Below are 24,736 nucleotides of genomic sequence, written 5' to 3' on the forward strand. Positions count from 1 at the left end.
AAAAAAAAATAACAGCTGGATCTGTAGAAGGGCAGCTAGTGAGAGTTTGGGTGCTTTTTGGCACGGAAAAAGAAATATGATCGCTAGCTACTTCTTTCAGATCAAGCTGCGCTGAAGTGCATGGGAGCTAGGGGCTGGTTAAAACAAACAAAAACGTTGGCAGTCTTTTCTAGGGGCCAGGTGCAGCATCTGGCAAAGCCAGCGAGTGCCTGCTGAATAAAAGTTTGCAACAGGGAGGCAGCCACTCCACCTGTATCATAATCTGGTCTGCACAAGCACTCTCCAGAATAGGAAGCACCTTGTCAATTTTAATGGTGTGTTTGTGCTAACTAGCAATTCTGCCACATACAAATTAATGGCTGATTTGACAGCCAGATGGGTGGGGTATAAATAATAAATTATTATTATTATATGAACTAGAATAATTTTTGTGTGCTGCTGTAAGAAAGTCATTTTTCTTTTGAAATGTTCATACTCACCAAGCAATGGCAAGGTGTTCACACTGCTGCACTGTGTGAGATAATAGGTAAACATTTAAAAACTCTTGAGGGGAAGTTGTCATTTTATTTCTCTTCAGTCTCCACTGAATGCCTTGACTGGGTTAGGGACCCTTATAGCTCAGCATCAGTTGGTGCAAAGGACATGACTTTACAGGAGCAGGAGGAACTAACTGAACTGAGACAAAATCGTGGTTTCAAGCTAAGATTTGCTGATCTACCTTTGGACAGCTTTTGGTTGGAAACTGCCAAGGGGTTCCCCCTTCTGGCAAACAAAGCTATTTTGACATTGCTCCCATTTTCCACTACATATCTCTGTGAGTTGAGCTTTTCAAGCATGATTGCTATAAAAACTAAATACAGAGAGAGACTGAGAGCTGTTGACGAAGAGCTACGTGTGTGTCTTTCTTCGATTCCAGCCAGAATATCAGCTTTGTGTTCAGCCAAACAGGCCCAGGTTGCGCACTGAATAAAGTATTTTATAATTTTTCATATTTCTGTTTACTTACTATTTCATAATAAAGTAATTATAAAATACTATCTTTGTGTTTATTTGATTCCTATTAAAGAGTGTTACTTTATATATAGTCAATATAGGCACAGAGTTAATTTTTTAAACATTTTCTAATGGTGGTGTGCCTCGAGATTTTTTTCATGAAACAAGTGTGCCTTTGCCCAAAAAAGGTTGGGAAACACTGGGCTAACTCATGGTCCCACCAAGCCACAGGAAGTGGCCTGAGAGACCCCGGATCTTTATCTTCCAATATGATTGGAAGGGTAGAGTTGCTGTCTGCTTTTTAGAGATCTCCTCTATGGAGCAGGCGGAGACATCTTTTATCCCCAATCTTAGCGCTAAGCACCACGGGGCTATGATCTGAGATAAAGTTGTCTGCCTGCTCTTTAAAAGGAAAGGTTTCCAGAAATCTGTTTGAAAACGGGCTGTCAAGTGGATTTCCTTCTGTCCACCTGTTTGATCCACATCAAGGCACATACCCCTGCTATGAGTGCTTTCTTTTCCACGTGCAGATATCATGCAAAAATAAATACATAAATAGCTTTGCAATATGCATATTGTATAGTCACTGATTTAAAATTGCCACTGTTGCTCTCCTCCCCTGACATGTTTGCTGATTTTGTGCGTGCATAAGTCGCTAGAGGTCACCTATATGGACAAAGACTGCAAATCTAACCCTATGTTCATCTGAGGAATGTTGGAAGGTGTGCATATGGGATCAGGGTACACGTATGTAGTCCGTGTGTATCTGTGTTTTACGTGCAGTGTCTGTGTGTATATATACACTGGCTATGGTCCCCACTGGCATTTGGGGTAGTTGACTGGCAACAGGGCCCTTGGTCCAAAAAGATGCTCTTCAAGCATGCTGAAAAGTGCTTTTGACACACATTCTCTGGAAAGAAATTTGGAAGGCAGCAAACCCGTATCCAAACCACGTCCACCCCACTTCAGAATGCCAGTGTTTCTTCACCACAAACTTCAATCGTTCAGCAGCGTCAATGAAACATATGCAGGCTAATATTTATTCCGCAATATTGCTTACGGAAATATTTTGGCTACTTACGAATCCACGTGATTTTCAAAAGAGAGAAGGATCGGGAAAGGAGACGTCTTAAATGCACATTCAGCAATAGCTTCTATTACTTCCTACGGGAGATGGCAGGGAAGAAGGAAGAACAACAGGCAATGAGGATTTCTTCTTTTTAAAGAACACATTTCTCTTTCTGATTTTTTTTTTTAAAACGATTTAACACACAAATATAAGCAGTTTGATAACTTCTCAGGCACAAAGCCATGCTTTCTCATGTTCTAAAAAACTTTAAAAGAGTTGAGGAAGCCCCACTAGCAATTAAGTAATTCTAAGCTTGATTTACTTTATCGTCTTCAGAATCTCTCCTTCCACTATTACTTCTGCTGCTTGAGGGAGAACAAACAACAGCCTGCATGGAAGATTCTGTCTTTGTAGGGCCCGACTGTATGCCTAAAGCTATGCCTTTTTGCATAATTAAAATAGTCACATATTGCCTGACAGCCTTTTTTGTTTTTTTTACAGGCTTTCTTTCCACAAAACTCTGTTATTTAGCTTAACACATTTCAGGCTTGTTTTTGATGTGGGGAAACCCTTAGATGTGACAGAGAGCGGCTATTGCATGGAGTCAAATAAGGGTGGGCATTTGGAACATTTCCTAAAAGCTGACTGGGGTTAGCATCTGTTTATCTAACAGAAGTTAGAAGTTTATCTAACACTTCAGAAGGATATGGGTCTAGGCTATCTTGGTTATGCCAAACTGGTCTATCACTATGGTCCTATTTGATTCCCTACACGATTAGACTCACATGATGGAGAGTGGGGATGGTGGTCACTGGTTGTGTTCTCCCTATCATGTTCCTGCATCTGCCACTTGCCCTCTTGTGCATCAGAAGGGAACTTAAAAATGGTAAGTGTAATGCTGGTGGTCAACAAAAGGTGTTTAAAGACTTTCTCAAATGTAGTACAGTGATACAGTAGTACAGTAAAAAAAATGTAGTACAGTAGTACCTCGGGTTAAGTACTTAATTCATTCTGGAGGTCCGTTCTTAAGATGAAACTGTTCTTAACCTGAAGCACCACTTTAGCTAATGGGGCCTCCTGCTGCCGCCGCACCGCCAGAGCCCGATTTCTGTACTTATCCTGAAGCAAAGTTCTTAACCTGAAGCACTATTTCTGGGCTAGCGGAGTGTGTAACCTGAAGCGTATGTAACCTGAAGTGTATGCAACCCGAGGTACCACTGTATAAACACCAACAACTGGGAAATACTGCCCTGCAAGTGCTCCAGTTGGAGAACAGCCTACCAAAGGTGTCATGGGTTTTGAAGACACTCGAACTCAGGACGAAAGGGAAAACGCTAAGAGGAAGGCATGCTTGGCAAACTCTCACCGTGATCAACTCCTGCCCGGAAACCTATGTCCCCACTGTGGAAGGATGTGTGGATCCAGAATTGGCCTCCACTGTCACTTACAGATTCACTGTTAAAACTGTGTTTATGGAAGACAATCTTACTTGGCTTCGAGTGATTGCCAAAGAAGAGAAGGGGAACATCTGGAGCTTGGTGTGTACCCATGTACGCAAGTACAAGAGGCAGGTCCCCTTGTATTTCACTGTTAACATAAAAGGTAAAGGGACCCCTGACCATTAGGTCCAGTCGTGGCCGACTCTGGGGTTGTGCGCTCATCTCGCTTTACTGGCTGAGGGAGCCGGCCTACAGCTTCTGGGTCATGTGGCCAGCATGACTAAGCCACTTCTGGTGAACCAGAGCAGCGCATGGAAACGCCATTTACCTTCCCGCTGGAGTGGGACCTATTTATCTACTTGCACTTTGACATGCTTTCGAACTATTAACATACTTCTTCTTAATTGTATTTCAGTTCAACAATTACTTTGATAAAATACATATTTCGTTATGTGCAAATGGCTTTGGATACCTATTAGGTCCATAAATTAACATGTAGCATATATTCAACACAAAAACAGTGACAATTTGTTGTTGACAAAGGGCAACTGGACATATAAAGAGACCCATTACCTTCAGTAGCTAAGGGCCTCATCAAACCTAAAGCTTTTTTTTTAATAGAATATTTATTAAAATTTTCAATAATAATACAATGAAAATAAAAAGAAAAAAATAACAAAAATAAAAAATAAAAATAATTAAAAACACACAGAGTTTCCATTACTTATTTTTCATTAACTTATTTCCTGGACCTCCTCATACCTCCCTTTTTTGTATTCCAATTCAGATTGTTAGTTCAGCAAATCCTTACCATTAAATTTTTACCTATTTCTAAACCTTTTTTTCATATTCTCTTAAAGCATTACAGCTGGAAACCACTTAATTTCTATCCAACATCATTCTAACATTCATCATCAAACCTAAATCCGGCCCTGCTTTCATCCTCCAACGTGTGACGGAGAAAGGCACAGGGATGTGGTGGAATATTTCACCACTTTTCCTCCTGGGGGAACTGAACAGCCAAATAGGGCTTATGGCTTTGCCCAAAAGCTAACCATTTCAAATGCAGCACAGGAGCAAATTCATACGAGACATGTTTTGAGATGAGCATCTCTCAGGCAAGGGTCTCGTGGCATAACCAAGGTTTGAATCCATAGCTGTCAACGTTCCCCCTTTTTTAAGGGAAAGTCCCTTATTCCGAATAGGATTCTTCGCAAGAAAATTGAAAAATTGACAGCTATGTTTGCATCTGAGGCATCACTGCCTGAAAATATATTGCTATGAATGTGTCTCCATTGAGAAAGCGAAGAAAAAGGTCAAGCTACACAAAAATCAAGGGACACGGGTGACGCTGTGGGGTAAACCACAGAGCCTAGGACTTCCCGATCAAAAGGTCAGCGGTTCGAATCCCTGTGACGGGGTGAGCTCCTGTTGCTCGGTCCCTGCTCCTGCCAACCTAGCAGCTTGAAAGCATGTCAAAGTGCAAGTAGATAAATAGGTACCACTCTGGCGGGAAGGTAAACGGCGTTTCCGTGCGCTGCTCTGGTTCGCCAGAAGCGGCTTAGTCATGCTGGCCACATGACCCGGAAGCCATACACCGGCTCCCATGGCCAATAAAGCGAGATGAGCGCCGCAACCCCAGAGTCAGCCATGACTGGACCTAATGGTCAGGGGTCCCTTTACCTTTTTACACAAAAATCATATTTTGATGGGGGGGGGGATAGCTGACATGGCAATACAAATTACACCCATCTTGGTAAAACCGTTGTATGTTACAATGAAGTTTGGAAATGAATTCACGGCGCTTTAGATCTCAGCCTCCCATATTTACTCAGTTGTGGCATAAAGAAAGAATTAGGGGAATCAAATTGCAGCACAGTGAGATCAATTTACTTTTGTGCCTCCGCACATGTCAAATCTATTTGTCGGAGGCGGGGGGAAATGACAGGCTAAGATAATGCCTGTTACATGGAGAATAGCCATGGTCCAAGTATGTGCTGGTTTAATGACTTTGCACCCATCAGCTGCTGAGAATTCAAAATTCATTCACACACAGGATGTGTTATTTCTCAACAGGAGTGTGTTGTAAAACTGAACAGCAAAGTGACAACAATATTTTTAAACTGGTGTTCATGCTAGTGTAATCAGAAGTGTAACTAGTCGCAATATCCTGACGATCTTCACAGATTGCAGAGAAATAGGCCATTCTCAGTCGTCCCCCCAAAAAGATAACCAATAACAATGAGAGAGGTGAGGCCTCAAACTGGTGCTCAAAACATCTGAGTTTATGATGATGTATAATGTGCCAGACACTTTAACATTAGTCTCTCTCAGAAGCTCTATGACACAAAGACATTTTAAAAGTCTTCGATTGCTAAATTAAATTATGAAACTGTATCAATAAATAAAAACCTGAGACGGAAGATATCACGAGGAGACAAATGCCCCAATAATAGATTTTATTTTTCTTTACAATCCTTATATCCCGCAAACCTTCAGCACATAAATAACAGGGAACGTAGCAATAAAATGGACGTGGGGAGCCTGTAGTCACCCAGATGTTGTCCAGATGTTCCTAAACTTCACCACCCATCAGCATGGTCAATGGTCAGAGGTTGAAGGGGGCTGTAGTCTAGCAACGTCTGGGGATATCACATTCTGATAATATACGCATTATATATACACAGAGTCCAGAACTTTGAAAGCCTTCCCCGGAAACAGTAACTATCAGAAGTGCGTGCAGGAGCCGGGCCCTGTGGTAGGGCCTCGCAGGACTGGGGCATTCCTGAGTTTGGCCTGGAAGGGCAAGGCACGGCCACACAGGTGAGGCTTGACAGAAGACTCATAGTACCTGGTGGCAAGGGCTGGGAGGGGTATATAAGACCAGCATTTCCCTCTGTTTCTTTGCCACACCAACATGCTACCCACCTAGCTGTGCTTCAGCTTCCTGACTCCTGGAATCCTGACTCTTGGATCCTTGGCTTCCTGACTTCTGATTTCCTGACTCTTGGACCCTTGGCTTCCTGACCCCTGGACTGCTGATCCCTGCTTCCTGACCTCTACTCCAGTCCCAGTGTACCAAGCCGGGACTCCAACTGCTTGTGACCTGGACTGTGACGGCAACAAGGTTAGATTACTGCAATGCATTATACATAGGGCAACCTCTGAAGATGATCTGGAAACTTCAGCTAGTGCAGAATTCAGCAGCCAGGTTGCTCACCGGAGCAAGACAGATTGAGCATATTACAACGATCCTGGACCAACTGCACAGGCTACCAGTTAAGTTTCCGGGCCCAATTCAAAGTGCTGCTTTTGACCTGTAAAGCCTTAAACAGGTCAGGACTTCAATCCCTCAAGGACTGCCTCTTTCCATATGAATCCTTGTGTGCTGCCTCCTCGAGAGGTCCTGAGGGTGGCAACACAATAACAGGCCTTCTCTGCAGTGGCTCCCAGTCTGTGGAATGCTCTCCCCTGGTAAGTTTGCCTGGCGCCTTCATTATACACCTTTAGGTGTCAGGCAAAAACATTCCTTTTTAACCAGGCCTTTGGTTGATCTGATTAACATCCTATGCCCTTTTAAAATGTGTTTGTTTGTTTGTTTGTTTGTTGGGGAGGGGGGTTACTGGGGGTTTCGTTTTTATTATGTATTTTATTGTTTTATAAACAGGATAAGCAGGAATGTGAGGGACCAGTCCTGCCGCTGCCATGATGGGCACAACCCCAACATCTTCGTCCTCACCTGCTCCAACCCTAACTTCGCATGTGGAGCAGAAGAATCTTCCAAGTTTAACTGTCCACACTCAGAATCCTCAGTGTGAACTATCCCAGTCACACAGGGTTACTGCCTGTGTGGAGGAGTCTAAATACACTCAGCTGAACAGGAGAAGATTTGCCCTCCAGACCTTCTTCTTAATGCCAGAAGGTTTGAGGCTGCAGCCAGTGGGAAGGGGGCTGTTTGAGGCAGAGCTGGCATTTGTGACTGTGCTCGCTCCTTCACAAACATCAGATAGATGCAGACACCTCAGCAAGGCTTGAGGTATTTGTTTTAAGGATATAGAAAGTACGTGGGAAGCATTTTCATGACACTTAGGGTGTTTGCTTTCATACTATATCCTACAGATCACAAGATACTCCATTCTGTTCCAACTCCACATAATCCCTAAGCCTTTAACACATTTTAAGGCTATTTCCACAGTCTAGGGTTGTTTGTTTGTTTTCCATGTGGGATTTTCATTAATTCCTCAAAGCACTGTTGTGTAAATCTTGGAAGTACAGTATAATGAAGGAGCAAACTATAAAACACCAACTATTTAACTGTCTGAAAAGGTATATTAACCAAACAACCATTGTTTCTCGATGGACACATAATTACTGACGAATAGTGCAGGAACTTTCGTGAAAGAAGATCAGCTGACATTACTGCAAAGGGAAGTCTGAAGGGTAGAGATAATATGAACTGAGGGTTAGTTAGCTATACATTTTTTGCAACTGTCTCTATCACATTGTCTCAGTTCTTCAGATAATTTTATGAAAAGCTTGAAAGGATTGAAATAGTACACAAGTAAGCACATATTCCATGCTATAACCAGGGCTGGATTTAGGTTTGATAAGGCCCTAAGCTACTGAAGCTAATGGGGCCCTTTATATGGCCAGCTGTCCTTTGTCAACAACAAACTGTCATTGGTTTTTTTTGTGTTGAATATATGCTATATATTAATTTATGGACCTAATAGGTATCTAAAGCCATTTGCACATAACAAATAGGAGCCTACAAAACACAAAACACTGTTGCTGTATATAAGTTTTATTTTATTTGTTTTTTATCTTATATTTTGGAAATGTACATCCAGGTTTTTTCCTTTAATTTTTTTTGGGCCCCCCAAGAGAGTGGGACCCTAAGCTATGACTTGTTTAGCTTATATGTAAATCCGGCACTGCAGTTAACACTAGAGAATCATGGCGGAGAGACTTATTTAGATTTTGTAACAACACCATAGCATCATCATAGTTTCCCTATCATGCAACAAAAGTGCCTCCAATCTGTCCATGTAATGGTTCTAGGGGTTGCTCGTGCGTAAGCATGTGCCTCTCTCCCTGGCTGGGTGCAAACACCTGGCTGGGCTGCCAAAGTGAACCTCCTCTGTCCGGACAGCCACTCACCCGTGGCTGACTCAATCGCTGGCAGAATCCGTCAGTGGGCGTTTCTTAAACTTCCTCCAGCAAAGAAGTTCTTTGACGCCTAGTCTCCGCCTACCCTCTCTGCGCGAAAGCCTTCTGCGCAGGGAGGGTATGGGCAACGGAGGACCCCTACTCTCCCCGCTGGTCCCAGGCAAGGAGTCATGGGACCACCTCGCCGCTTCCCCCATCTGCTCCCCTTCTCCACTGGTGCTACACTGATTCTCTTCCCCAGAAGATGGGCTGCTTCTCCCGATCCCTGGACGCTCTCCGGAATCCCTCTGGCTTTTGCGCTCCCCCTCCAGTACTGATGGCAGTTCCCTGACAGTCCATTTAATGTTTTACTTAAAAAGAACAGTAATTTTCAATCCACTACCATAATGTCCCCAGATTAAGTGTTAGCTATTTCACCATTGTTCCTTGGATGCTAGTCAATGTGTTATCCAGCACAGATCCTTGTTGACATTAGAAGATAATATATCTTGCATTCAGCTCGTGGATCCATTTGAGGCTCTACTGCTGTCCATTTCCTTATAGCTAAATGCAGCATCAGTAGCACTCTTCGAGCATTTAAAAAATGTGTTGAGCATAAAGTATACAGGGGGAGCAGGTACTTGTGTGGCAGCCCTGCCCTCAATGTCCTCATTTGTGCCTGCTCCAATGCCATCCTTCTCATGTTGAGTTGGGAAGTAGGAAGGTTGAGGGTAAAGGTAAAGGACCCTTGGATGGTTATAAGTCCAGTCAAAGGCGACTTTGGGGTTGAAGCGCTGATCTCGCTTTCAGGCCAAGGGAGCTGGTTTTGTCCACAGACAGTTTTCCGGGTCATGTGGCCAGCATGACTGAACCGCTTCTGGCACAGCACAACACCATGACGGAAACCAGATCACACAGAAACGCCGTTTAACTTCCCGCCGCAGTGGTACCTATTTATCTACTTGCACTGGCATGCTTTCAAACTGCAAGGTTGGCAGGAGCTGAGACAGAGCAATGGGAACTCACTCCATCATGGGGATTTGAACCACCGACCTTCTGATCTGCAAGGTCAGACCACAGTGCCAGTTGAGGAGCTATGCCAAACACACCAAAGGATGCTGGAGTAGGTCCAGTGAATGTGCGCTCAACTCTACCTGATGCTTTTGAATGTGCAGACGGCTACTGTCTCTCCATTTACAGTTTCTCTTCATTTGAAAGCTCTGCATCGCACCAAAGACCTCATTGCTAGGCTTCAGCGCACAAACGTACCATACACACGACAAGGTAATTCAGTTGCTCTAATCTCCCAGATGAGAATTGAAACAAAAGCTTCAGTGAAGACTTACGGCACAAGTCTCCAAGATGCCCACGACAAGTGCTACTGGAGACCTTCCCACATCTCCCTTGCTACCTTAGCCCAAAATAAGCTAAGTGTATGTTGCAAGCTGGCCCTTGCACAATAATAGCGACACCACACAACGTACCTTAAAGGATATCTCAGTTGTCATGGTGAATCCATGTGTAATAACGGGCTCTTCTTCAGCTGTTCGGCCTTTCCAGCAGTCCAGCTCGACGCAGCGACAGCCAGACAATAGCACTTGGCGATACATCTCTACGGAAGAGTTACCGGCCAGCTGTCCAGCTGCAAAGACATAACGAGGAGCATGAAACAAGGGGACCCATTATGGGCTTATGGACTAAATGCACATAATTTAACCATAATGAAAGCTTACATCATCCGTTTCCCCCGGTGTTGACAAACAAATGGACAAATCCATTTAAGAGGCATAAAATGTAATGAAAATCATGTCCAGTTAGTCAATTCTGAATGGTTCTGATTTTTCCTTCATATTCAGCACTGTAAATCAGAGATGGCTAAGCTGTAGCCTATCAGATATTATTGGACTCCAACTCCCATCAGCCCCAGGCATGGACAATGGTCAGAAATGGCAAGAGTTGTAGTTTGAACAACCTCTGGAGGACCATAGGTTAGCCACCTCTGGTGTGCATGATTTCTACCTAAAGAATATTGCATTGATGTGTGTGGTGGTAGACCTATAAAATAAGAGGGAATATCACATGCGCGCGCAACAGTTCAGATTCCCATTGGTTTCAAATGTTTCAGTATTTCTAAAATGCTAAGAAATACCTTTGCCAGTTGTGGTATTTCTTGTGAGAACCATGAAATATAAACAAAGAGGATGAGAGAACTGTACACTGTACTGCTCCATGTCCACTTCTTAGGGTTTTAGTCTTGTTTCAAATGTATTTCTAATTGTGTTTTTAATAATCATATTGTAATCACATTGAGACAGCAGCTTAGATTCTCGTGTTACTATTAATTGTCTTTAAGAAATCTAACTCTTGTAACTGTGTTCTGGATGATACCATTAAAATGCACTTGTGGCAGAAACGGCTCTTCTGTCAAAAAACGTATTATAATTTAATACAGTAAAAACAACAAAAAGTTTGCAGTCTCTTGTACAGTTGACACCACCTTAGAGCTTTGTTGTGCCAACTGATCGGCACTGGCAGTTCACACATGTTTTCACAACTCCCGGAATTTAATGTGACATTCTGTACTTAACTGGTTTATAATGAAACACTGACACTCAATGGGCCCCAATCCAACCCAAGTGAAACACTTTCACTGATTTTCGTGAGAGTGACTTAGTTATGTGCTCAACTCTCTTACTGGTCAGTGAGAAAGGCTCACTTTAGGTAGGGTGGGTTTAAAAAAAGTTTAGAGTATATTTTATTGTGAAAAGCTTAAAATTAAATCCAAAGGGTTGCATTCAAAGTAGTACTTCACAGTGCCTTTCGAGAGTGGGATGACTTCCGTTTGTGCAATGGGACACTTTCTTCTTCTCCTTCCAACCATCTGCCCCCTCAATTTGTTCTGGGGTTTCCTCCCAAACAGATTTGGGGACAGCCTGGGTCATATTGTGTGAGGCAAGAAGAGGGTAGGGAGTCTTTTTTAAAAAATAAGTGGACATTTTTCCACTCACACATTTGGTTAGTTAAATACCACTCAATATCCAATCATAGATCAATAAGCTTGAAACATGATAGGCTTCTATCATGGATTCTGTAGTAGTAGATTTCCTGCATTGGTTGGACTAGATTACTTTTGAGAGCTTTTTCAACTTTGTGATTCTCACCCATTATTTTCTGCTTTGCTTTTCAAGCGACCCATGCTTTAGGATAGCAATGTGCTCAACCACCCAATTAAGTTGGTTAGCTGAATTAGGTTAACTAACTGATTAATTGTTGCTTTTTCCCTGTCCTAAACAATGGTTATTCAATTTGCTTTGCTTCCTTCCATTTTAATATTCCGTTATATTTCTTAAACAAGTAATAATTATAATGTTTTGCTTGCATGATTTTGGAGGGAACAGAACACACACACACAAAACAACACAGGAGAATCCAAAGGGAATCTGCATGATTCACATTTGATGGGAAATAAGACACCCAATTACTACTTGTTAAGCCTTCACTGATATGAATTTTCCTTACACTCCTGGGGGTTTAACACCGAAACCTTGGGTAAAAGATTAAAAAACACACACCAATCTGTTAAATGCTTAAGCTGTGTGAAAATAAATTGGTAGAAGCCATTTAAGACAGGGCTTTTTGCTTAAGCTTGTCTATCAGATTCTAGAAAGTCACAAAGCTTTGGCATGTTTAGAATTCCTTGTCTTTAGGGTTTCCCCACATAAACACTGTCACCTATTTTTATTTTGTATAGACATTCAACAGGAGGGAGGAGGCATCAGTTGAGCAGCAGCCCAAAGTTCAGACTCTTAAGCTTTAGCACTAGGCCACAAGAATATAAGCAAAATTTGCTCCTCCTTCACTCCAAAGCAGTGGTCAGTGAACTAGGGGACTAGACTAGTCCCAGAAATGTTCCTTGAAAATTAGGGTATTAAAGTATGAAAGCCTGGTGCCTTCAGGCACAATGTTCCGAAGGGGTCCAAGAACCCTTTTGGCCACCTTCCCAAAGCCTGCCCAGGTTTGGGAAGGAGGCGTCAGGGCTCTAGCATCCTGTCAGAGGCCTGGTGAGTAAAAAAAAAAAATCCCAAGACGCTTCTGCCCATCTTAGGAAGAGAGGTACAATGCTCACACGAGCAATGTTGGGATATCACATGCACGACATCACCCCCCGCCCAATCGCCATCTCAAGCATGTAGACTGCCATATACAAATGTCATGAAAATATGTGACCTCTTTTTTGGTGAGGCGTTTCCTCCTTCTTGATGATACATGAATGTCCAGTGCGGCTCCTTTAAAGAGTTATGAACTGGGATAATTCTGCATGATGCTTTAGTGGCCAAGGATTCAAAGAGAGGCTACTTCACAACTCAATTTCAAGCTTTTCAAAAAATTACTTCACACGTTGCCACATTTATTACTGCAGATGTTTTGGATTTCTGAGGTCCTTGACCTCCACAGGCCTTTTGGAAATCGCCGCATGAAAGATTCATGGCAAAAGATAATAATCTTGGCTTCTATTCTGTGCTGAACTCCTCGAAACCTCTTTGGAAGAATTATCAGAAAGGGTGAAAAAGTCACCAGCTTCTATCAGCATTTAATTCCCAGCCTCTCAGCTAGATGTACTCATCCAGGATGCAAAACAGCGCAGCGAATTTGAGTTGCTTTGGATGACCAGTCCTTTCCCAAGAAATGCAACAGAGGAGATTGCTCAATTAAGTGTTTCAAACATGGTTTGATGAGTCGGACTGAATTCAACACAGGTTCCTTCCCTAACTAACTCTGCCATGGATTAATTGAGAAACGAAGGAGGTTGAGACGTGGAGCTCAGAGAGGAGGAAACAGCTTAGTGAAATGAACACAATGTTCCAGGTGCAACTGTCAACAAATACCGTATTTTTCGCTCTATAAGTCGCACCAGACCACAAGACGCACCTAGTTTTTGGAGGAGGATAACAGAAAAAAAAATAATTCTGAATCTCAGAAACCAGAACAACAAAAGGGATCGCTGTGCAGTGAAAGCAGCAATCCCTCTTGCTCTTCTGGCTTCTGGGATAGCTGCGCAGCCTGCATTCGCTCCATAAGACGCACACACATTTCCCCTTACTTTTTAGGAGGGAAAAAGTGAGTCTTATAGAGCAAAAAATACGGTACTTCTTTAGGGATGACTAAAGAAAATATCGTGTGGTGGGATGATTTAAGGACAATCAAAGAAAGATTTGAACATTTCAGTACAGTGGTACCTCGGGTTAAGAACTTAATTCATTCTGGAGGTCCGTTCTTAACCTGAAACTGTTCTTAACCTGAGGTACCACTTTAGCTAATGGGGCCTCCCTCTGCCACCGCACCACTGCCACACAATTTCTGTTCTCATCCTGAAGTAAAGTTCTTAACCCGAGGTACTATTTCTGGGTTAGTGGAGTCTGTAACCTGAAGTGTCTGTAACCTGAGGTACCACTGTATAGTATAGTATAGTATAGTATAGTATAGTATAGTATAGTATAGTATAGTTTTTTTCAGGCTTCCTCAACCTTGGTCCTCCAGATGTTTTGGACTACAATTCCCATCATCCCTGACCACTGGTCCTGTTAGCTAGGGATCATGGGAGTTGTAGGCCAAAACATCTGGAGGGCCACAGGTTGGGGATGCCTGGTATATATATTTGATACAACCAGAAACAGTATTCACTCCTTTCAAGAGCATTGGCTCAATGAATCATAGAATTGTAGAGTCGGAGGGGACCCCAAGGGCCCTCAAGTCCAACCCACACAATTCAGGATTCTTTCACCCAACATGGAGCTTGAACCCACAACCCTTAGATTAACTGTATCATGCTCTACCAACTGAGCTATCCTGACTGCTATTCTTCTACAGTTCTCCATGACATATTGTTATGAACAGGGATTCTCAACTCTCAACAAATGTGAAAGATCAGAAGAGAAAAAGGCTTCTTTGTGTTGATGAGGAAATGAATTTCTTTGTCTCAGGTTAGCTCTAATATAAATGAGATTACGTGGCAAAAGAAAGTCCACACCTCTCATTGAGTTTCTATACATATATAAGGTACTCATTTATAATTACATTTTGGGAATCATTCATGTTCTTATGCAGCTGCATTGTTTTAAAAATTTCTGGATGTTCCATGAGCATATTATAAAGTAGTTGTAATCTATGATATAAATCAAGCACTGCTAGCAGTCATCCCCCCCCAAATGCATTTCTTATCAATAAAAAATTGGTGTGGCACAAGGAAATTTTTATGCTGAAAGTGTGGCCCAGAGGGGAAAAGTTTGAGAACCACTGTCATAATTCAAGACGCCTTACAGAAATCATTAAATGTGGCCTTCCTCCAGAAAATACTGTATTTGACAAATAGACTCAAACAACAAGAAATTAATCAACAAAATCTACAGAATATTAGCTGACTATTCAAGACCAGTTGGCCAAAGAAAAGTGAAAAGAAACAATTCATAAAATTAGTCCCAGGATGGCTGTAACACAACAGTTCTCAGGGCCAATGCCATGTTTTACACAGGAAGCAAAGAAAGGAAAGAAGAGTAATTGGGTATGAAGTATGGGAATAGCATCATGTTGTTGCTGCACATGTTGATGTTGCATCAGCATTCACCAACTTGGTGCCCTCCAGTTATTGTTGGAAGACAACTCCCATCAGTGCCAACCAGGATGGGCAACGGTCAGGGATGAGATTTGTGTTCCAAAACATCAGAAGGGCATCAGGCTGGTTATGCGGTATGAAATCAGCTGTGTGAAGAAAACGTGGAGATCTACAAGCAGAGGGTATGCACTCTGTCATGATGCAGATGCCATGGTTTGCTTTTAAGGGCATGGCATGGTGTTTGCGTGTGTTTGTGAAAGCTTAGGAAAGTGGGCCTTGTTCATCATTACGGATAAATGATCATGGTTCCTTAGCTTTTGGCATGGTACAATGAAGTGCTGCAGTCAGTTCTTCACTGTGACAACCGTAATAAACTAAGCTGATAGCTAGAAGAACTCTATTGGAAAACTGAGCTCCAGATTAAAAGCTGGAGGGGATATATATATATATATATATATATATATATATATATATATATATATATTTCTCCAAACCCACAAAAAATATTATTTTTGCCACTAAAATGACATTTCTTCAAGTTTAGGACAGAATGCTTTGAAATTACTTTTTTTCTTCCCTTGATGGATGGCAACATTGGATTATAAATGTTACACTTCCCCCTAAAGGGAAAGACAGAGCTATAAGGTCTAAATAAATAATCAGCACTTATGTGCTGCAAAATTGTTGTTGTTTTACTAAACACTAAAGTCACAATAATTATGAATAGATCCATGATATGTGTGTGTTTCTCTTTGCGGTGCAATGTTGTTTCTTAAGCATTTGCTTTGCTCAAAATATAACTCAGGGTGCAGTCTCATAACTAGGACCCACCAGTTAGGGGGCTGTAGCACTTTATTGGAACCCCGGCTTCATGGGTAGAATGCCGAAACACCACTGCCATGACAGACACGCTGACGGAATGGAAATGGGAGTGGAGCCATGGGATGCAAAGAAGAATTGCACACTTCTGTCATATCCTGTTTCCCTTCAATTTGCTCACATGCCTATGACAAGGCACAAAAATCAGCACACCTCCAGTATATGAACCTCATGCAGAGAGAACGTAACAGGACTTGTGGCATGAGATGTGTGGCATGGGACGTGTGGCATGGCCCCAGGCTGTGCACACCTAAAACTCACAAGGGGCGAGTTGGGCTTTGGAAAACTACAGAAAGAGAGCACTTTGTACGTAACAGCCAGGCCTCACAACCTGCATGGGGAACTCAAGCACTAAGAGCCAGTTACAGTCATAGGTAAAGGTAAAGGTAAAGGGACCCCTGACCATTAGGTCCTGCCGTGACCGACTCTGGGGTTGCGACGCTCATCTCGCTTTATTGGCCGAGGGAGCCGGCGTACAGCTTCTGGGTCATGTGGCCAGCATGACTAAGCTGCTTCTGGCGAACCAGAGCAGCACACGGAAACGCCATTTACCTTCCCGCTGGAGCGGTACCTATTTATCTACTTGCACTTTGACGTGCTTTCGAACTGCTAGGTTGACAGGAGCAGGGACCGAGCAACAGGAGCTCACCCCATCGCGGGGATTCGAACCACCGACCTTCTGATCGACAAGTCCTAGGCTCTGTGATTTAACCCACAGAGCCACCCGCGTCCCTTGGTTACAGTCATACCTCGGGTTAAATATGCTTGAGGTTGAGCGCTTTCGAGTTGCGCTCCATGGCGACTCGGAAGTAACGGAACGTGTTACTTCTGGGTTTCGCCGCTCACGTATGCGCAGATGATCAAAGTGATGTCATGCACAGACGCGGGGTGCGTTTGCTTTAGGATGCGAATGGGGATCTCGTTTGTATCCAGAGGTACCACTGTACTTCCAGTTTTGGTCCCATCTTCCTCCCTGCTGAGTTGTGCAATGGCAACACTGAGACTAAACAGGGGGTGTAAGGTGGGGGCTTGTTGGTGACAGACTGAGGTTGGTGGGGCACGGCCCCATTTGCCCTAATGGATCAGCCTCCACAACTGATATTTCCCACTCTTTTGTCCCTGCTTGTTTGTTTTGCTAAGCATGCAAAAGATGAATGGTGATATCGCACCTCCCCCCCAATAACCCCATGTTGAACTCAAGCTTCCTTCTCCTGCTTCCCAAACCTGTGCCCTATTTAGTAAGCTACCGGAGGCTGCTGCTGGCACTGGTGTGTGGCTGTGGCTGCCCATGCTGTGTGCCTTGGCGGATGAACAAAATTGCCTTTCCCTTCCTGGGTGGGTCTTGAACCCTTGTCTCATGAGGCCTATGTGTGCTTGGTGCAGTCTGCCTGCAACCACACATGGGCCACATTGAGTGGGTTCTTCTTCCTCCTCTTCCTGAAACAATGGTTGAAAGAAGCAGAAGCGAATTGTAACCCATGCCAGCAGAGGTGCCTGAGAACAAGCGGTAGGTAGGCCTTCATCAGGTCCCTCGGTTTCCAGGGACGCTGACAGCATCATAAAAAGTTGCACACTTCCCCCTCCCAGTTTGAGTGTGTGCCGGATGTGTTGGTTGTTCCACCAGTGTGGCAGCAATGTACAGTGGCACCTCTGTTTACAAATTTAATTCATTCCGGAGGCCCGTTCTTAACCTGAAACCATTCTTAACCTGAGGTGTGCTTTCGCTAATGGAGCCTCCTGCCGCCAGCACACGACTTCCGCTCACATCGTGGGGCAAAGTTTGCTACCCAGAACACCTACTTCCGGGTCAGTGGAGCTCATAACCCAAAGCGTTCGTAAGGAGGACGTTACATAACCCGAATTTCCACTGTATCTCCTCCCTGGTATGTAAAGAGAAGACTGCTTTGTTAGATTCTGATAATTAACGGGGTAACAGATCTACCAAGAGAAGAAAACATACTCTGATTTAAGGGCTTCCTTATTTCCCCAGTGGCTGGGTTCTTAACTTTAAATTAACAAAGTACATTTATTATGTATGAAGTTATGTGCACAATTAATTGTATATTAAAAATCCAACTGTGCACGATACTATTGTCATCATTTATTTACAATGCGGTAAATAAATTGGGAGCGTGGAGATTGTTTTAAAGCACTTGGTAAAACCGCCCTTTGAAGCAGCCTCTCTCTCCTTCCTTTACATGAGTGGGCAGGTGGGTTGAGGGTAACTTCTTCGCAGACCTCTTTGAATATTTCTGCATTCCCTCGGGGGGGGGGGGGTGACCCCCAGCTTGGGAATCACTGATCAAGATTCTTTAGGGCAACTAACCATAAATTGAAAGCTTTACTCCTTAGCCTTTTCATCTCCTGAAGATGACCCGCAAGGCAGCAAGTACTCTACAGAATCGTAAGGTGGTGACTACAAAACAGACATTTTCTGCTGTTGCCCCTGTACTGTGGAATGTCCATCCTTCTGTCATATGTGAATTAGCAAACACCTGTTGCTTCTGAAATCTTCTAAACACTTCCCTTTCCCCCCAGGCCTTTCCTGACCCATAAGATTGGAACCGGTTTTATGTGTCTACATTTCTGTTTTATTCACTTTCGATGAGCTTTTATATTGCTGCTTTACTGGTTTCTCGCTGTGTTTTTGTTTTAATGCATAAAAATTATATTGCTTGTATTTTTTGGACTGCACACAGCTTAAGAGATTTCTGAAACATTAAGCAACGTATAAGTGCCTTTTAAGAATAATTATATAACAACAACAATAGAAAAAACTAACGATAGCAAAGTTTCCATCCCTCAAGACATCGTCCAATTTCATTCAACATTCTCTTGGCTATCTAACCAGTTAAGACAACAATTCAGCAGCATATGTACACATTCAAACAAACTGAGCCCTTGTCAAATGGCTCTGACAATACAATTGTAGTTGCTGCAGCTTTCCAATAAATGCTGTCAGCTATGGTAATGCATCCATAAAACGCAATGATTAAATCCATTCCAAGCCAGATGCTTCCGTTTCATGTGGCGCCGGTGTACGCACACACACAACCCGCTAAAAAGGTGGGGCATGCATTTCTCACCACAGAGTCAATGCACTCCCTTTTCCTCTCTTAACTCAACACAATATTCTTCTGGCTAATCATTTACATGCAATTTCACTGAGCCACAAATCTTAAACCATGTTTAAGAGCAGCTGTTCTGGAGCCAAGTTCTATAAATATACATTCATCTGCCACATGACAAGAAACCAGCAGTTGCAGATCAAGGTGGCGTTCTTTGAAATCTTGGCTTAAGCCAATGGAGAATTGGGGAAAGCTTTGACCCAAATATGGAGGACTAACATCAACAGACAACCATGATCTATGCTGCTTATTTATCTACAAAATTCTCTTGAACTCATATAGCAATTATTGGTGTCACAGAAAGTTGGTTTTGAGCCAATATACTGTACTTGTTATGATGATGTTTTTAAAATCCTGACCCTGATGGCTACTTAGTTCTTAAGTATCATGATTTAAGCGAGAAATCCGGTTATATATATATATACCAGTATATATATATATATATATATAATCTTATTTGAAGCAATTTTATTTGCTTTCTAGTTTCTGAGCTAGAAGCTCCAATCCCAAGCATACTTAATTGGAAGCTAGCTTGACATACTCTTAAATAAATATGTCTGCAAGGCAGATACTGCATGTTTCAAAAATAAGTGGAAATAAAAAGCCGCAAGATTTGACCATGCACTCCAAAGATCGAGAAAAAAAATGTGGATGGCATGCTGGCATGCCCGCATATCTTTGTACTTAACAGCTGGCTCTTGTAGCAGGGTACTAAATTTTTGGTTGTGCATGCTTTTAGTGATCCCAGGAGATGTTTAAGCAGACACCTTTAGCTTGATCTATAACCTTGAATCCCACTCAACTCAGCAGCAACAGTTTGGCTAAACAGTGCCTCTCTCCACACATGAACACTTTTTACTTAAGACAGCTGGTGCTATCTAATTATTGAAGTGTCTTGTGTTCCTAAGCACTTGGCTGCATTGCAGACAGTGTGTGCAGCATCTTTTTTTTAAAAAGCTAACTGCAATTATCTCTGTCTTAACTTCAGCCACTCTGAATTTTTTTGTGGGCTTTTATCTCCAGCCACACGTCCTTTCACAAAAGGGTTGTGTTCACATTAAGGGTGTGTTCATTAGAGACTGGATTACTGGAAACACACTCAATGTGGGGCGTCCCTTGGGCTTAACCAGGAAGCTATAGCTGGTGCAGAATGCAGCAGCTAGATTGTTGATGGGGGTACTCTTGTCAATTTTGCCGAGAGAGCTGCAATAGCTTCCAATATGCTAACCGTGTACAGTTCCGGTTGTCTCATTTAAAGTCCTTAACTGACTTGGGTCCAGACTATCTAAGAGAATGCCTTGCCTATTATCTCCTTGTCTGACAACTGCACTCCTCAAATTGGGGCACCGCTGAGAGTCTATTATGGCCCAGGGATGCTTTCAGCCTGTCCTAGAAACTGGGCTTTTAGCGTTGCAGCTTGAGCTCTCTGGAATCAATTAACTTTTTACATATATTTTTTATTAAATTTTCTGTTTTACAATTTCAAACACACATTTTACATCCTTAAGATATCAATGACTCCCCTTCTTCTCTTTCCATGGTTCATTTTACATATCTTTTTACTGTTTTATTGTTTTAAAGACAGTTGAGTTGAGTTGATTCTATTGCTCTCAAAACTCATGCTTTTTTATGTTTTTACCATGTACAACACTTCAATGGCTATGTGCAGCAAAGTGATCTAAAATTTGTTTAATAAATAAAAAAACAAATGCCCTGTGGTCAGATCAATACTGGTCCAATATTGAGGACACTGGTGATGTAGGTGGAAGTTGATCAAACTGGATTTCTACTGGATTTTCTACCTACTCGTGCCATAGGTTATCTTGCTCAGTTGAGAGGGGCCCATGCACATCAACTCCATTACATAGATATTTAGCAAGGTGAATGTGTAAGCTGGCCCAGGTTATCCAAACATTAATTGGGGTCTTGGAAATTTTATGTGCAATGCAATTTTATGTGCAATGGACCTTTCAAGTGTATTGAAAGGCCCATTGCAAATGACGATTTGACCATCAACTGAATTTTGCATTTGGCAAAGTCACAGCACAGGAATATTGGATGGGTCTCCTGGGGTGAGAGATGGTATTTACAGAACAACTAAAGACTATCATTTGCAAAATGTCAGCTTTTACTATCACGCTCATAAATATATGGTAATATTTCCTTGTGGGCACAAAACAGCCTAACAACTGGGTGTGGACCAGTACAACAGATTGTCCTGACAAGATTGTGCTGACAAGATAACACAAGAGTTAGCATTAAAAATTAAACTGTCAACATCATAATGCTTTTATATAAATCCATTGTGCAGTCACATTTAAAATAATGTGTGCAGTTATGGTGGCTTCTTCAGCAGAACTATTACAGGTTTCAGCAGCAGAAGATAAAGAGATTTCAGTTAGGGGACAGGGGTGAGATAAGCAAAGACTGGAGGTAAAGGAAAAATTCTTACCTGGTCTTGGGCACATTTCAAATTAAATTACAAAAATAGCAGGGCACTTACAGATTATCTGTTGTTGTAGGTAATTTCTATGCTTAATACACAGAACAATGCTATCAATCCAGAACAATCCTGTGAAGGAACTTTGGGAAACTTACGTACTACAGAGACCATTTTAATTAGTTCCAATAAATGTATAAAATGGAAAACTTGAACTTGCTGTAAACTTCAGCCTCGGAGAGGGACAGATTTACTTTGTGCACCTTGCCAAATAAAATGGACTGCTTGTCCCTCACTCCTTATGTTAGGGCTAGATGATGTGTGGCCCTCCATATATTCATTTAATTAATTTAACCACATGTATAGGCCATTCAGGTGTTGTTGTTTTTTTAAAAAAACAACAACCTGTTTTCATAAATTATTTATCAAAAGCCAACAATAAAAAAATTAAAAACTTAACTAAACATAATACAATCAAATGTCAGAGCAGGCTTGCTGAAACAATAAAAGAAGTATTTAGCGGTTTTTTTCTTGGTTTATAACTTGTGGTTTGTCTGGAGCAAGACAAACCATGAGCCCAGATTCAGACAAAATGCTAGGCCAAACCAAGGTTTAGCTCTGTGTAGTCAGGGAACTCACATTATTGCTCCTTCATGTTAAGCCATGGTTTGGCTTAGCAATGGATCCAATCTGGATATGTTATAGTATCTCTGCTCTGCCCAACAATTAACCATTAGGTATCCAGTTAGAAAATAAGTTAAATTGCAAAAAGAATTTTAAGTTGTGCACCTTGTTCAGTTTTGATAAAAAAACAACTGGTGCACACTGACGCAATCCATATTGCAGTTCTGAACTCAAAGTAGTGTTTTCATGAAACAAATAATAGGCAATACCTTTCTTTATTTTTTTACTCTTCCTGCGGTTATTCACCTTGTATTAATGTCAACATCCGGACACATGACAGCGTAGGTTTGCATCAGGAACAATATCTGTCATTATATGTAACATGGCCAATTTGAAAAATGTCTTTCTAACCTTCAATGTTTGATGTTGCAGAGAAAAATAACAAGCTTGATCCCTAATTATTGGTATTATCTTGACTACAACAGCAAATCCAACTATTGCATATGAATTTAACAGCAATAGTTATTTTCAAGAGCAACCATTTGCTTTTTTTTAAACAAAAATGCAATAATGTTATCTTTGTAATTATAGCCTTATGCTGCCTGCTCGAATCTGCTACTGGCTTATGTAGTTTCACATCAGATGCAAATGGTCAAAATGACCAAGGCCCACACAAAATGTTGAAAGTCATTGCTTTTTTGGTGACATAAATATCACAATCCAGAGAAAAGGGGGCTTATGTACAAAGCTGGGGTTAGTTGTGTGTGGGAGCATTTAAACATGATACTTCCCATACAAAGTTTGAAATGATACATATGGGAGAAAGATCAATGAGCAAAGCATTTCCAAAACATCCAAGCAGCTGCTTTTTAAATACAAGGTAGGGCCAGTAGCTTCAGCTTTAATTGGGCAAAAGACATCTACAATATTGCAATACTTTGTCAACAGGTCCAATAATCTCGTGGTCATGTTCCAGTCAGAATGATGCAAATGGTAGGGACAGGTAAGGTAAAGGTAAAGGACCCCTGGACGGTTAAGTCCAGTCAAAGGTGACTATGGGGTTAAGACACTCATCTCACTTTCAGGCTGGGAGCCAGCATTTATCCACAGGCAGAACTCTGGGTCATTTGGTCAGCATGACTCAACCACTTCTGGTGCATCAGGACACTGTGACGGAAGCCAGAGCACAAGGAAATGCTGTTTACATTCCCACTGCAGTGGTACCTATTTATCTACTTGCACTGGCGTGCTTTCGAACTGCTAGGCTGGCAGGAGTTAGGACAGAGCAACAGGAGCTCACCCCATTGTGGGGATTCGAACCACTGACCTTCTGATCGGCAAGCCCAAGAGCTCAGTGGTTTAGATCACAGCACCACCCGTGGGTACCGGCAGAGTAAAGTCAACACTTACTCCCCAGTACTGCTTTCCCTTCTCACTGCTAAAAGTAATGCTACAGTCATGATACCCTGGACAAGCTTTCCCAAGTGTGGAGTGAGATTTTTCTCTCTACACATCCAGGCTAATCTTTCTCAGCCACCATTGCTGGGCTTAGTGGAAAATCAGTCTTTCCCCCTTCCACTTGCTCAGGCTGGTGGTGCGTTCTGAATAGTGATAACACTGTTACGAATTTGTGGGTGCTAGACGCTTCTAATCCCTGGATTCAAGAACCGTTAATAGCTAATTAAGCCAGGCAGGCTAACCTCCTGGGTAATGGGCCATTAGGAGGACAAAAGATCAAAGGGCTTGTACTAAGCCAGAATTTAGAGTTTATGCAACTGAAAAGCAAGGCAGCAAATGGAAAAAGCCAGAGAGGCAGAGAGATTGTGCATCTCTGTTTGAATCCAAAGCTGTGGCTGTGGGAGAAACGTTGCTCTTGGGGTGTTGATGCTGTGAGCCCCTCCATCATAGCCTCAGGTTGCATATATGTGTAAGTAAACCATATCTCATAAGGACAGCACAGTCTCTTCTGTGCCTAATATCCAAAAGGAAAAAATGAACCCTGGGTGAGCACCTGGAACCCCTGGATTCTCACACTGCTCAGAGTTTGGGGTGGCGTGCAACAATATAGATCTTGCAATGTGTGTGTAATGAGAGCAGCCAGGTCTTAAGTTGGAGACCTCCCCGACACCACAGTCCCTTGTAAGGGTAGCCTTGGGGAGTAGGGCTGGCAGAACTGAATTGCTCCAAACTCTGTTCATTGAATTAATTCACGCCCAAGGTAAATTAAGCACATGCTAAGTAGCTTGAATGAATAGAGCCCATTCTGAACAGGTGAGCTTGCTCCTGGTTAGGTCCCTAACAAGGAGGATTGGCAAATTAAGATGATGGAATACACAGGGGTAACAGGCCTAACAAGTAGAATAAGAAAGCAGGAGGAACAAGTACTTAAAAAGGAGTGGAAACTTT

At 42.4% G+C, this 24,736-nt stretch overlaps 1 protein-coding gene across 3 annotated transcripts in view; it reads right to left on the reverse strand.

Annotated features, from left to right (window-relative positions):
* PLCB1 (phospholipase C beta 1) overlaps positions 1–24,736 on the reverse strand; it is a 455,075-nt gene that overhangs the window by 109,167 nt on the left and 321,172 nt on the right. For all 3 annotated transcript variants that reach the window (XM_081906043.1, XM_081906045.1, XM_081906044.1), the window contains 2 exons: positions 10,134–10,291; positions 2,075–2,157 (listed from right to left, as the gene is read on the reverse strand). In XM_081906043.1, the coding sequence (XP_081762169.1) occupies positions 2,075–2,157; positions 10,134–10,291 (241 nt within the window). The remainder of the gene's footprint in view (positions 1–2,074; positions 2,158–10,133; positions 10,292–24,736) is intronic.

The sequence above is a fragment of the Podarcis melisellensis genome (assembly GCF_964234715.1).
Source record: "Podarcis melisellensis genome assembly, chromosome: 3".
In the NCBI taxonomy this organism is placed as follows: domain Eukaryota; kingdom Metazoa; phylum Chordata; class Lepidosauria; order Squamata; family Lacertidae; genus Podarcis; species Podarcis melisellensis.